We start from the raw sequence: 14408 nt of genomic DNA on the forward strand, positions 1-14408 counted from the left end.
GCAAAATATTGATAACTTGAATACTGGCATATCGGGTGATCATATTAACTTTAAGGAATTGAAGTGCTTTTTATGTAAGTTGATAATGGGGCATTCTTTCTATAAGCATAAGCTAAACATGCTTTTTTCATAGGTGAAGATTTTGCTGTTGTGCAGCAGGAAATCATTATGATGAAAGATTGTAAACATCCAAACATTGTTGCTTATTTTGGCAGCTATCTCAGGTATAATTTTTATAATGTACATAAAATAAGAATGTAAAAATTGTTCACTGTTTGCAAAAATAAGACCTAGTATGACCCTGGTTTTCTAATTATCTGTGGCATTCTATACTCCCTAGGAAGTTCACATTATCTACTGCCTAATTTCAGTTAACAAAACACTTCAGACTTCTTGCTTGTCCTGAGTCTGTATGACACTAATGTTTGTTCCAGAAAATAGCTGAGTAAGCTCTTTTTCCCAACTTTGCAAATTCTCGCTTTTCCTTTTCCGATGACTTCATACTATTTTTGCTCACAGATTAAATTGTTTATTGACTTAGGATAGCAATTGGGGCTGGAATTTACACTTGTAAAGAGTGACCATATTGCTTAGCGACAGCAATTCCTGCAGTCATGGTTGCCATTGTTAATTGAATCCTGTAACCATTAAATGCAATAACTTCCAGCTTTCCACAGCCAAAGTCTGTGGAGACACTAGCAGGAAGTTGCAAGTTTCAGGCCTGCAAACAGGTTAATAGCTTCTGCTGGATAGGCGAGTGAATAAGAGGGTGCATGACAGGTGTCATGTGGGGTGGGGACCGAAACACAATAGTGCTGCACAGTTAGGAAGGATGCATGGGGTATGGGAGGGGTAGAATGGGCAGAGAGGGACTGGGGGAGGATATGCGTGTAAGGAAGACTTATTCCAGCCACTTGCAATCTTTCCTGCTGGCTTCTCCATTGACTTTCTAGTGATTACGACTTTGACAACTAATTGACAACTAATTATATGTGTTAATGGGTTGCCAGCAGGGATGCTGGGACAGACAGAACTCTGAGGACTAATCATAACAAGCATTTGTTCAGCAGCGTCCTAACTTGGAACATCGCTGATCAAATGGTGGTAGGTCGAGAATTTCATGTAATCAGTTAATACTGAAATTCCTCAATTAAATAAATCTTGTTATTGCCCTGCTCAGTATTCACTTTGTATTCCTGTAAAATTCTATAGTTATTTTATTTGATTGTAAGGTGCCCAGAGATGTTGTATCAATGAAATGGGAAGCATACAAAATTAAAAAAATAAAATATAGTTGGAGTTTGTTATTTTTATTTTTGTTTGTTTGTTTTTCCTGGTAAGGCCCTTTGGCCTGGGAAGCAGAAAGTTACCAGGCAGATCTCTTACTACAGTTGTGGAATAATTTCTTGAAAGAAAAAGACTAGCATAGTTAGCCCAAAACCTTTTGAAAGATTATTAACTTTTTTAAGGAGTGATTTGCATCTTTTTATTTATACCCATTATTTTAAAAATTACTATAATGGCAACTTTTGCATTTTGGAAATATATTGAATCATATAATTTTCCATTTAATTTATATTATTTTAAACTACAAATAATTATGTTAAAACTGTGACAAAATCTTAACATCTAGACAGACATCAAATTAAACAAAGCAAAATAGATTACATTTTAATTCATTAAAATGAATTATCATACTTTTCAACTAGTCTTCTAAATACAGAATTCAATAGGAATTTAGAATTTATGTAAGTGTCTGCTTCCAATAGTCAGGATTAGGATTTGTTGGTACTGGAATTTCGTGAAGAAGTGAGAGGAAGATAGTCTTCTGTTTTGGAAAGATGAAAATATTCAAGGTTTAGTTTTCCTCCGAATATATTGCAAAATCATAAGGTTTCATAGTTAAGATTGCATTAAGTGTTTATAAGTATGCAAAACTGATCAAATCTTAATTTTTAGACGTGATAAATTGTGGATTTGCATGGAGTTCTGTGGAGGTGGTTCATTACAGGACATTTACCATGGTAAGTTGGCAAATGTTATAGAGTTATTTTGGAAATATATAATTCAGATATAATGGTTCTATTCTTTCATTAATTTGATCTTGAATACATACATAAAGGAATACAATAACTCTTGGACCTGGAAGCTAACTGGTAGCCATTGTAGCTCACAGAATAGCATTGTAACATGAGCCAACTTTGGGGTCCCAAGAACTGCTCTGCGCAGCTGCGTTTTGCACCAGCTGAAGCTTTCAGATACTTTTCAAGGATGGCCCCATATAGAGTACATTACAGTCCAGGCATGGAACGTAGAAAATAGATTGCAGTTCAAACATTGCACATGATTTATGTTACAAATGTCATTTTTTAAGTTAAACTACCTCTGCTAATCAGACATTGTAGCAGGCTTGGGTTAATTTATAATAGCACAATAGAAGGGGATTTAATCCTTGTGGCATCAATATGAATTCCAGCTGAATTTTTTTATTCTATTTTTTTCTTGGGTTTCTGGCAAAACTCAAATATGAAAGTTTTCTTCTGTGATATTTATTTCAAGTTCAGCATATGAACAGTGGATACAGTATGTGTATATAAAAGCAAACAAGAGATTTGAATTTTTCAAAGTTAGCAATGAAAATATAGTAGATGCTGTACTTAATTTGGATGGATTCTCTTTTAGTGACTGGACCACTTTCAGAACAGCAGATTGCTTATGTAAGCAGAGAGACACTGCAGGTAAACAAATTGTTATACTTTTGGCTTTTAGGATAGAAAAAAGATACCAGACATTTCTGTTGAATAATGGGAGAGGGGGAGGGGTGTACAACTGCACAATTGTAAGATATGCATTCCCTAAAATAATTATTCTTAGCTGAGCTTTAACCACCAAAACAAAATTCAGCCTCTGCACTTGCCCTTAGGTATGTGTTTGTGTATCTGTGTGCATTTGGCTTACAGAGCTGCAGAGAGCTAAGTGAGCAGAGAATTTGCCTTTGAAAATTAGATACAAAGTGAGCGACTGTGATGATTACAAAGATTTTTGTTTGACTTCCCACTCATATGGCAGGTTTCATAAGAAAGAAGAAATGCTTGGCACCCGGATCCTGAACAGAAGAAGTATAGTTCTTCTATCAGAAGAAGGGACCAGTAATTGATTGCAGTAGTGCTTCTTTTTGACACCAATATATTTCAGATGACAGGCTTCAATGAAGCTGTGTGCTTATTGCTTATGCTTGCCTTTTAGTAGTAAAAAATATATTAACCATTTGTGAAGTATTACATTTTTGATGAAAGTCAGCTGTTTTGTAATAGTTCTCTATCTCTTTCCTTCTGTCATTTCTTCAAGCATGGATTGGTCATGCAGTGATATTTATTTTAAACATAGTGAGCTACACCTTTGTACTTTTTAAAAAATCTAGCTGATTTTTTTACTATATAGAACATACACTCACAGAAAATCTGTCTTTCTCTAAGAACTTTATTCCTTTTCTTTTAATTACAGGGATTGTATTACCTGCACAGTAAAGGAAAAATGCACAGAGATATAAAGGTAGGATTATTGTTGAAATCATTTTTAAATTGCATCAAATTCCCAGTTCTGAGCTTTATAAAATAAAGTAAGACTGTAATCATGAGATTATTATTGCAATAATATGAAATGACTTCTCTGAAGGAATATTTTTACAACCAAGAAAGATTGTGTAATAATTATAATAGAGCTTTGATTCCTTTGAACTAATTAGTTCAAAGTTAAAGTTATTTCACATTGTTAATTAAAACAACAGCATTTGTATGTTGCAAAAAACACAAAGTTCCGTTCTGTAACATCCATATTCAAGAAGATATGCATGGAACAAGTTACCGTATTTTTCAGAGTATAAGATGTACCTTTTTCTCTCAAAAAAGAGGCTGAAAATCTGGGTGCATTTTATACACTGAATACAGCATTTTTTGTCTCCTGAAGCCCCGCCCCCTTTACCAATGTGGCTGTGCAGAACCTCTAGGAAACTTTTAGAGAGCTCCTGGCGGCTGGGGAGGGCAGAAATGAGCAAAAAATGGCCCAATTTTTGCTCAATTTCCCCCAGCCCCCATGAGCACTCTATATGCTTCCTAAAGGCTATCCATGCCCTTTTTTAAAATGAAAAACGGGCCCGTTTTTGCAAAAAATTGGCCTTTTTTGCTCATTTTTGCCCACCACCCCACGCCAGGAGCACTGCAATCCCCCTAAAGGCTATTCATGCCTTTGTTTGGAAAAAAATGGGCCCATTTTCATGAAAAACGGGACATTTTTGGGAGGTTTGCAGAGTTCAAAAACTTTTTTTTTTATTTGCCTCTTTAAAACCTTGGTACGTCTTATACTCTGGTGCTTCTTATACTCCGAAAAATACGGTAAGCAAAATGAAGATTCTCCCCTTCCCATGTTTTGACCAGTTTTGTCAGTTTTTATTCTAAAATTGAAATGTTACTATCCTATTTTGATCTCTGTTCTATCCCTCCTGGCACAGTTTTTGTTAAGTGTCTCTTAGTTTTTTGCAGTTTACCATATTTTTTCCACCCTTAAAAGTGGCTGAAAATGTCTGTAATATCTTATACAGTGAATGTTGCCGAAGCCCCACCCATCTGCCGGCCTCTACCCTTCGGTTGTTTTTAGCTTCCACACGCTCCATTTTAGACCCGTTCCAGGCTGCGGGGATCATCACAGCACACCAGCACCGATCACTGTCTCAGCGTGTCGCGCTTTTGGCCTCCGCACTCCCCATTTTTGGCCTCCATACATTACATTTTCAGCCAGTTCCAGGCGGCGGGCTCAAAAATGTGATGCATGGAGGCCTGAAAATGTGACGTGGGAGGTGGCAATCAGCAGTGATGTGCTTTGGTGATCCCCACAGCCTGAAATGGGTCTAAAAGGGGGAGTGCAGAGGCCTGGAACAACTGATTGGTGGTATTCTGAGAGGCCAATCCAACTGCCAATCAGCTGCTTGTGCTGAATCAGGCTGTGATAACATGCTGAAGCTGACCAGGCTATTTGCTGCAAGGATGCTAGCCAGATGAATACTGATGGATGCTAGTAGGCAGAGGCAGATTTTTTTTCTTATTTTTCTCCCTAAAAACTAATGTCCATCTTATGCGCCAGAGCGTTTTATATTCTGATTTTGAATAAGGAAATCTAATACATTTCATGCAGAAACTGCTTACTCATGGAAATATGAATTGTTTCCACAGGTAATATTTAGATTTTAATTGAATTTGCCTTTAATATAGTTCAATGGTATTGACTTGAATGAGTTTTCTATTACATTGTTTTGCTTTTGACTTTGTTATTACATAAGCTTACATATCTAGTGTTGTTTCATATGCCTGAAGGGATTTTTTATCTTTAAAGATACCACACAAAAATCACATCTCAGTTGAGCTACATGATAATGAGGTTGTGAGTCAGCATCATTAGGGCTTCCTGGTTTAGGTGGAGCTGCAATTAGTACACCAGCTGAAACTGGACAAAGGCTTAAAGGTCATCCACAGTGACCAATGCTGTTTCCATCACATATTCAGGTCTGAAAACTGACTGAAGGGGATTTAAATAATCTGCTTCGCCTAGGATCCTCTGCAAATGATTCCTCAGAATCTTTCCCCAAAATAGAAGATAGGAACCTTTGTAAAGCATGCTTTAATATGGCTGGATTGAGAGAGGGACTGTTCAAGAAAAGTTGTACCCCCAACTCAAGGCTTTTGTTATGTCACCCTCCTTCAAAGAGGCATTTATCACCTTTTCGAAGCATGTATCTATTCCTCAGATGGTGGAACTTGTATGATTGAGGACTCTATTCATTTCCTTGGATTCTGTAATATCAAAATAATCCCCTTGTAACTCTCCCAAATGTTATTCAATCTCAAGTGAAGATGAGTTATTTTATCTGCAGAAAACTTGTAGCATACTGCAAGTATATCAGTCTACCCGTTCTTCCCTAACAAGGTCTGGACAGCCAGGATTGAGCCATGGGGTGAGAATCCACAGATGTAGAAAAGGCATAAAAGTACACATCTTTTGTCATTGTTATTGCCACTATATAGGTATGAACATAGCTTCATGCCTATTTTATGAGTATACTATTTTGTACCAGTTTTATCTTCTAAAGTTGAAGATATCTCTGTTAATAAAATACATTCTTATTTTACTGTCATTTTTCAATATTTGTTCTTGTTTGTCTGCTATAGTGATAAGCAGTTTAGTTGGTACAGCATTATCTTGATATGTCTTGCCTATTGTCTACATAAGTTTAGTATTGTAATGAAAATCATTTCTAACGTTGATATTTTGAAGATTTACACAGTTTATATCATGTACTATAAGTTTGTACTGATACCTGTACTAGTATAAATATTTTTTTAAATTCTAAATAGATGACTTTACCATTTTTCCCTAAGGGAGCAAATATTCTTTTAACTGATAATGGCCATGTGAAGTTGGGTAAGTACTTCTATATATGTTAAGTTTTATGCATGCTAACATTTAATATACCTTAAGACTCCTGTCAAGATAGTTTGTTTGTGAGAACTTCAAGTGGCGGTTTTGAGTCCCAGCCGTGTATTTCAGATTGGATTTCTTTCTTCAGTTATTAAATATTTAATAAATACTTGCACCTTGTGGAAGATAATGATGCTGAAACAGAAACATGAAAAAAACATTACAAAAGTTTTCAAAAACTATTTTAATAAAAATCTTACTACAAAGACTTTCAGTTTTTAAATGTTTTATCAATTATAAATATATGTACTTATTATCCCCCATATTCTTTTATAGCCGATTTTGGAGTAGCAGCACAAATAACAGCTACAATTGCAAAAAGGAAATCTTTCATTGGAACTCCATATTGGTAATTTACTTTTATTCCAAGGATGCCATTTTTGAACTAATGAACATTTAATATTTTGAGAACCTATTAAAGAAAATAACTAAGCAAGGCTTATAATTAGTAAAATGATTGCCAATTACAAATGCTACATTATTAAAAATTGGAGAGTTGCAAAACACCAATTAGCTAGAAACAAACTTGGAGGGTTACTCCTCGTTAGTATCTCTACTGGCCCATAGGAATGCCAGAGAGAGAGGGGGAGGGGGGAGGGGGAGAGAGAGAGAGAGGAGAGAGAGAGAGAGGAGAGAGAGAGGGGGGGAGATTTAGATGATTTAGATTTAGAGTTAGATTTAGAGATAGAGATAGAGATAGAGATAGATAGATGATAGAAAGGTACCCAGAATGCTTCTAGTCAAAGTACTAGAAGCATTCTGGGTACCAAGAGAGGTTTCCATGGATATCCTGGAATTTAATACTAAAATTCAAGTTTATTTTCCATTTGTGTGATAGGGGTTCAGAATGTTGTTAACTGACTTGCATTTGATAACATCCTTGCATGGATGCATACAGTTATATGGAAGCCTACAGTATATTGAGCAAAGCTCAGGAGGCCTGTTGCTCAGAAGCAAAATAAATTTATACTATTAACAGTAATTGTAAAAAAATATTAGTCTGATCTATTCTTATACCATTAACAAGAATGATACAACAAAGGAAAAACTTGTTTCTAAGATGGAGAGAGGCATTGGCGGATAGATTTGGAATTCATTGAGATAGAAGAGCAATTGAAATATATCTTAGCCTCTTTGTCAGTCATTACTCATTTAACTACCACATAGATTGAAAAAATGTTTGGGTGGAATGATCTTTTGAAATCTAGGAATAAGAATGCATTTTGCAAGCCATTTTTCTGTTTTTAGGATGGCCCCTGAGGTTGCTGCTGTTGAAAGGAAAGGTGGATATAATCAACTTTGTGACCTTTGGGCTGTTGGGATTACTGCTATAGAACTAGCAGAACTTCAGCCTCCAATGTTTGATTTGCATCCCATGAGGTGAGTAAGTAATAATAAGCTCTAATAACTCTGTTGTGTGTTCTAGAGGTTGAAAACAGGGCTACTGTTGACTATATTTATTCCTCATATAACCAAATTTTGCTCAAGATTGTACAAATAAAGTGGTAGAAAGAAACATCAAATAAATAGGCAGGTTTCAGAAAAGGCAGAAAGAGATAAATTCAATATCTAATATATAATAGCTAAGAAAAAGAGACAGTTTAAAAAGATAGTTTATCTTTAACTGTATTGGTTGTAATAAAGTATTTGAATAGATAATACCAGAATGTGAAATATATTAAGGGCAACCTCCAGCTTTTTAATCTAAGTGCCAAAATTTAAAATGAAACCCACAAATTTCCCTGAGTCCCCTCAGGGAAAAGGGCGGCCTATAATTGTCCAATAAATACAAAATACAAAATTTTAGTTGTGTGATTTCTGGCTGTTTTTATTCTATTAAAAATTAGAAATGATTATGTATGTATGTATCTTTCCTGCATCAAAATTAATGGTATAATATTAGGTATTTGGGAATACAATAAAGCTGGAATTGCATAGACTAACTTTCATAGAGGCAAGACACTTGAATTTCTGGCTTGAAAACACTACAATTTAGAAATTGCTATACCTTGGGCTGAAATGTTTGGCCTTAGTCACCAGGTACATATTATGATATCATTGAATATTTCTGAGGTCCCCAGACAAAAACAAAAATGAAGATTAGACCCTTGACTGAAAAAGGTAGCTTACATAGAGTCCATAAAAGCCTAAACTAGAAATGGTAGTGGATTAGATCAAGGGTCCCTGATCCCTGGGCCATGGCCCATTTGGAAGCAGACATGCCATCAGCAGGTGAGCATGCATGCACATGTCACTCCACTTACACAAGCAGCAGGCACTGATGCTCATCACTCCATTCATGCGAGCAGCAGATGCCACTTGCACAAAACCATTCCCCCTCTCCCCACTCTACCGCTGCCACCAATCCACACCAGGTCCCCAACCTGGAAAGGTTGTGGAACTCTAGATTAGATAATAACTATTAGACCATGTGTTGCAGTAGTTTTATCAGAGCAGCTGGATAAACATGTATAAATATATTTTTGGATTGGGAAACCCTGCACATGGTCTTTCAGGCCTTAATCACCCCCGATTCACTTTCTATAGTGCACTCTATATAGGGTAGTCCTTTAACAACATCCAAAATCTGCAGCTGGTCCAGATTACAGTGGCATTAGTTGCGATTGGTGCATCTCAAGATGCCCATGTAACACTCAGCAAACTGCATTGGCTCCTGAAAGTTCTGGGTATAATTCAGATGCTGATAATCACTTACAAAGTAGGTACTGGTACTGGACCAGATTACTTGTGGGACCATTTATGTCCTATTGATTTCTGGGTATCCCACAAGACTGCACCAGGTAAGTTTATTCCAAGTCTTTCCTTTGAAACATCATCTAATAAGAACTAGGATATGAGCTTATTCTGTTGCTGCCTTTTGGAATGAACTCCCTGCGAAGATTTGAGTGACCCTGGTAGCTCTTTGTAGATTTTGTGTAGATTTGTAAAGGCCAGAGTTTTCTCTTATTTGTTGGATCAAAATGGTAGATGAATCTCTTCTGTTGTGAGAGTGAGAGTTTGCTTAGCTACATGTTGATCTTTATAAGATGTTCAATGTTACATGAGATTTTTAAATTTTATTTACTTATTTATAATTTGATTTTTTTATGTTTAATGATATGCTCCATCCAGAATTGCAAATTGTGATGGGGCAATCTTACAAATTCATGAAATGAAAAGAAATAATACTGCATGCAAACACAGTCATAAAGTTGCAAGAAAGCCTAACTATCCTAATTTATCAAAGCATTTTTAGGTTTCTTTCTTAAAAAAAAGTTTGACTGCTGTCTTAGTTTCGGCTGAAAGTAAATTTTTCTTCTCTTTTCCATCTTCTGAAGATACAGTGGTCCATTGAGAATTATCTTTTTCTTGCTAAAGGCAAATACGATGTTGCTTCTCTGCGTGCAAATCAACTTTTGACAGGAATTTTGTAGAAGTAACCCATTTTCTTCTTTTTCAGAGCACTGTTTTTAATGTCAAAAAGCAACTTTCAGCCTCCCAAACTAAAGGACAAAATGAAATGGTGAATATTGCAGCAATATATTTGTATTGTATTAGTTACTGTGAATATAAACTATCTTTCTAAAAACACTAATTTTGTGTTATAGGTCAAATAGCTTTCATCATTTTGTCAAAATGGCACTCACAAAGAATCCTAAAAAAAGGCCTACAGCTGAAAAACTATTGCAGGTATAAATGACTTTTCTACCCATTCCCAAATTGTTGTAAGCTTTCAATAGGAAGTGCTGGAAAAATTCAGCATCTAATTTAGACACGTTGGTTGGGGCTGCTTATTTTCCTGTTAGATGGATGGATTTTTCTTGTTAGGTTTTAGGTCAGTGCAGAAACTGCTAGGCCGTGCAATAGGTGATATATCAGCAGAATCCCTTTGTCCAAAATCAGTTCTCTATGGTACGTGCCTGGTCCTGAATAATAGGTGTTTAATCAACAACCAACCAGGCATTAAAAATACAGTCTATAGGCTAGGGAGCCATATGTGCTATCATTTGAACTTGGTTTGACTACAACTGCTCCTTAGCATGGATAGTATTAACCTGCCCATCCCTTTTCTTACAGTGTTTATAAAGCCTCCCTGCCAATAATAATTTTAACAGTTTTCCTGCGACTACCATATGGCCAAGCACCTTAGTCTTATCCTCCCCATAGTTTAAAAATGTTGGCTTACCTTGCAAAGTTTGGAAAGTTTTGAAATATTTCTGTTGGCAATTTAGAATCCATCCATAATGTTTTGAGAAGTCTATTCATATTAAGGGTTAAGGTTACTTTTTGTTTAATGCTTTTAATGTTTTTATGTTGTTGTAAACCACCCAGAATAACTCAACAATGAGAGGGGCAGCATATAAATTTAATAAATGAAATTACAACATTCAAATTCTCATGCAAGTATCTTTCATATACTTACCTATGGCATTTTGTGTTTTAAGCACCCTTTTATTACCCAGCCTTTAAGCCGGACTCTTGCTATTGAACTATTGGATAAAATGAATAATCCTGATCATTCCACCTATCATGATTTTGATGATGATGATCCTGAGGTAAGAATATCATTTAGATATATCTTTGATAGTTAAAGATTTGGCTATATAACCAAACTGATATAAATACTTTAAACACATTATTTACAGCAGGCACACAAAAAAGTCTAGTCTTATTCAGTAAATTTAAATTACCTGGCATATTTAATTTAATTTGGAAAAGTTATATTGCTGCCTACTGACAGTGACTCAAGGTAGCTAACACAATATAAAAGAAATAAAAATGATAAATAATAAAATAATAACCCCTCGCACCCCATTACAGGGCATATTTCTAACGTTTTTGGCTATTAACCCATATGCCTCAACTTGCATTGCCAATAGTGAGAATCGTAATATATCTGAAGGGCACCAGATTTCCTATCCTCCTACTTACATCCATGTGATATTTAACATAATTTTTAAGTTATCACAGTTTATTTAGATTGGACTACAGTCCCATCTTCCTCAGCCAAGAAGGGCATTTTAAAACTCTGTGCATATTTCTGTTTCATGCTAGCCATCCTTCTTTAGTGGAGAACCTGTTCGTAAATGCAGAATTACGGTAATAATGAAACTGAACTTCTGTTAGGAAAAAAGATTTTGTTTGAAAGAATACTATGCTTCCTCAGTCTGTGTTTTATAATGCTGAATTCAAGAATAAAACCTTCAAAAACCTAATAATTAGGATAGTTTCTTTTGTTCTTATCACAAAGAGCAAGCAGGTTCTATGCAAATACACAGACATGCAGTAGCCAGAAGTGTTCTAATCCAACATAGCAATCACAGTGTTTATAGTTTTTTTTCCAGTATTTTAAAAGCTATTGCTTGATGCATGTCCTGTATGTGTATACATTGTGTTTGATTGACAAAATATAGATAATTCTTAAATTATAATTCTTATCCAGGTTTTTAGCAAGTGTTGACTTAAAACATCCTGGCTAAAATTCCTGATATACCCACTGTAAATTTGTTATTTTTAGCTTTTTAAATAAAAAATAAAATCTAGGACAAATCTCCATAGGATAACAATAAAAATGCAGTCCCTTAAATAGCTATGAATGTATTGAGATGAATTAATGCAGCTTATTACAGACTGTAATACAAGAGTGCATTAATGAAGCTCACTCTTAGAATGGTTAAAACCACTGCCCCTTATGCAAAATGTGTGCAGGGAGCAGTTTCCAAAATAAATTGACTTTTATTAGGTACCTTCAATTTTCAAATTTGAGAAGTATCAATTAAAGGATATATTAATTATTACTTTTATTATCTTTGATTCTGTAATGTAATGTCCAAAATAGCATTTACTTGTAATTTTTCGCTAATTTAGAATGAACCTATTTAAAGGAACAATAACTAGAAAAGAATGAAGAAATAGTTGTGAAGAGAGGAAGAGAACTTCCCTTGTTGTCCACCTGCTTGTTTTCATTTTTTTGTGCAATTAATTTAATTAACTTGTCCAGGGAGTTCTGATGGTAGATTAGAAACAATGGAAGAGCTCCTTTCCTAATAAAGGATAGTTCTTTCATAATCCAAAGATAACACCTTCCTCTTTTCCCGTTGAAAAGTCCTGCCTTCCTTGAATTGGATTATAGAAATAAGAATTGGATTATAAGAATTATGACTTTGCCAAATACATCCCAGTAGATAATGTTTGTTATATAAGGTGGTAGAATTTTTAAACCAAGTATGACTTTCCACTGGGAATTAATGTAAATTTTGGAGCAGTCTGAAAATCACAATTATTTCTTCCTTCCCAGGAAATATCGTTGTTTGAAACTGATTTTAAATTCTAGTTTCAATGGATCACAAAGATATTGTGTACTGTGATTTTTAAAGTGGGAAAAATGTTGTTCATTTTTAATGAATATTTAATACAATATTTTCCCCAGCCTCTTGTACCTCATAGAATTCACTCAACAAGTAGAAATGTGAGAGAAGAAAAAACACGCTCTGAAATAAACTGTAAGTAGAGTTACTCATTGTAAACTAACCTGAATAAACTAGTCATATCTGCACGCCTAGTTCATGCTGGATATTTGCCATCTCTTTTTGATTAGGCTTCCTAGCCCAATTGCATATTAGTTTAATATTGAAATGCAAACAGTGAGTGCCAGCCTTGTGAGGTAATCCAGAAAAGAAGCACACCCAGAAGTACTAGTTCTTACTTTATTCTAATACAGTAGTTCTCAACCTTCCCAATGCAGTTGATGCAGTTAATGCAGTTCCTCATGTTGTGGTGACCCCCAACCATAAAATTATTTTTGTTACTACTTCATAACTGTAATTTTGCTACTGTTATGAATCGTAATGTAAATATCTGATATGCAGGATGTATTTTCACTATTGCAAATTGAACATAATTAAAGCATAGTGATTAATTACAAAAACAATATGTAATTATATATTGTGAAATATTTATTTCTAATTACAAATAAATGAAATTTTGTCTTGAAGCATGATATAGCATGGGTAACAGTCTTAATAAAACAACAGTAAATTGCATTGCTACATTTTGCAACAGTATGTGCAATGTGAAATAGCAGAGCATTGTTCGGCGCATCCAACTGGTTGCACAGTTGCACAAAATGTGGTGAAACTCACTTAACAACACTCTTGCTTAGCAACCAAAATTTTGGGCTCAATTGTGGTCATAAGTTCTCTTTCTTTTTCTTTTTTTTCTTTCTTTTTTCTTTCATCTCTCTCTCCCACTTTCTTTTTATTTATTTATTTTTCTTGTTTCTTTCTTCCTTCCTTTCTCTTTCTCTTTCTGTTTGTCTCTCTCTGTATCACTTTGTCTCTCTCTCCTCGCTCCCCCCATCTCTGCCAGCCTCTGCTTTGCTATCGCTTCGGCTGCCATGAAACGGGGAGGGTGGGCATGGTATTTGGGAGGGGTTACTCATTGTGCTGGAGGAAGGTTCTGGAGCTCACCGGCTGATCGGACTACGCATGCGTGGGTGTTTCCCGCCAGGACTAAAGGCACCGACATTCCATCTTTGTGATGCCTTTTGAAGTTATCTCACACCTGACACTTGGAAGAATTATGATTGGACTGGAACTGTGATGCCAAGGGGTGGGGAATGGGCTATTCTATATATCAATCGCTTTCGCGCCTAAATAATCAGACTTCGCTTCGCTATGCCTTTAATCATTCTTAATTAGTAAAAGTACACTTGATTTCCACACATGGAGTCTTGTGGTCTTTCTTTCCTAATTAATTAATGGAGAGGTGCTGACAATCTCTGTCACTCTGTCTATGTGTGTGTGTGTGTGTGTGTGTTTCTCACTCACACTCTCTCTGTCTCTCTCCCTCTCTCTGTCTCTCTCTGTCACTATGTGTGT

The 14408-nt window shown here is 35.5% G+C and overlaps 1 protein-coding gene across 1 annotated transcript in view; it reads left to right on the plus strand.

Moving 5' to 3' along the window:
- MAP4K3 (mitogen-activated protein kinase kinase kinase kinase 3) overlaps positions 1-14408 on the plus strand; it is a 55012-nt gene that overhangs the window by 10881 nt on the left and 29723 nt on the right. The window contains 11 exon segments of the mRNA XM_032215052.1: positions 134-224; positions 1960-2024; positions 2683-2738; positions 3505-3552; positions 6429-6471; positions 6805-6877; positions 7777-7908; positions 9989-10051; positions 10137-10218; positions 10974-11084; positions 12959-13031. Of these exon segments, the coding sequence (XP_032070943.1) occupies positions 134-224; positions 1960-2024; positions 2683-2738; positions 3505-3552; positions 6429-6471; positions 6805-6877; positions 7777-7908; positions 9989-10051; positions 10137-10218; positions 10974-11084; positions 12959-13031 (837 nt within the window).

This window comes from Thamnophis elegans, chromosome 4, assembly GCF_009769535.1.
Source record: "Thamnophis elegans isolate rThaEle1 chromosome 4, rThaEle1.pri, whole genome shotgun sequence".
In the NCBI taxonomy this organism is placed as follows: Eukaryota; Metazoa; Chordata; class Lepidosauria; order Squamata; family Colubridae; genus Thamnophis; species Thamnophis elegans.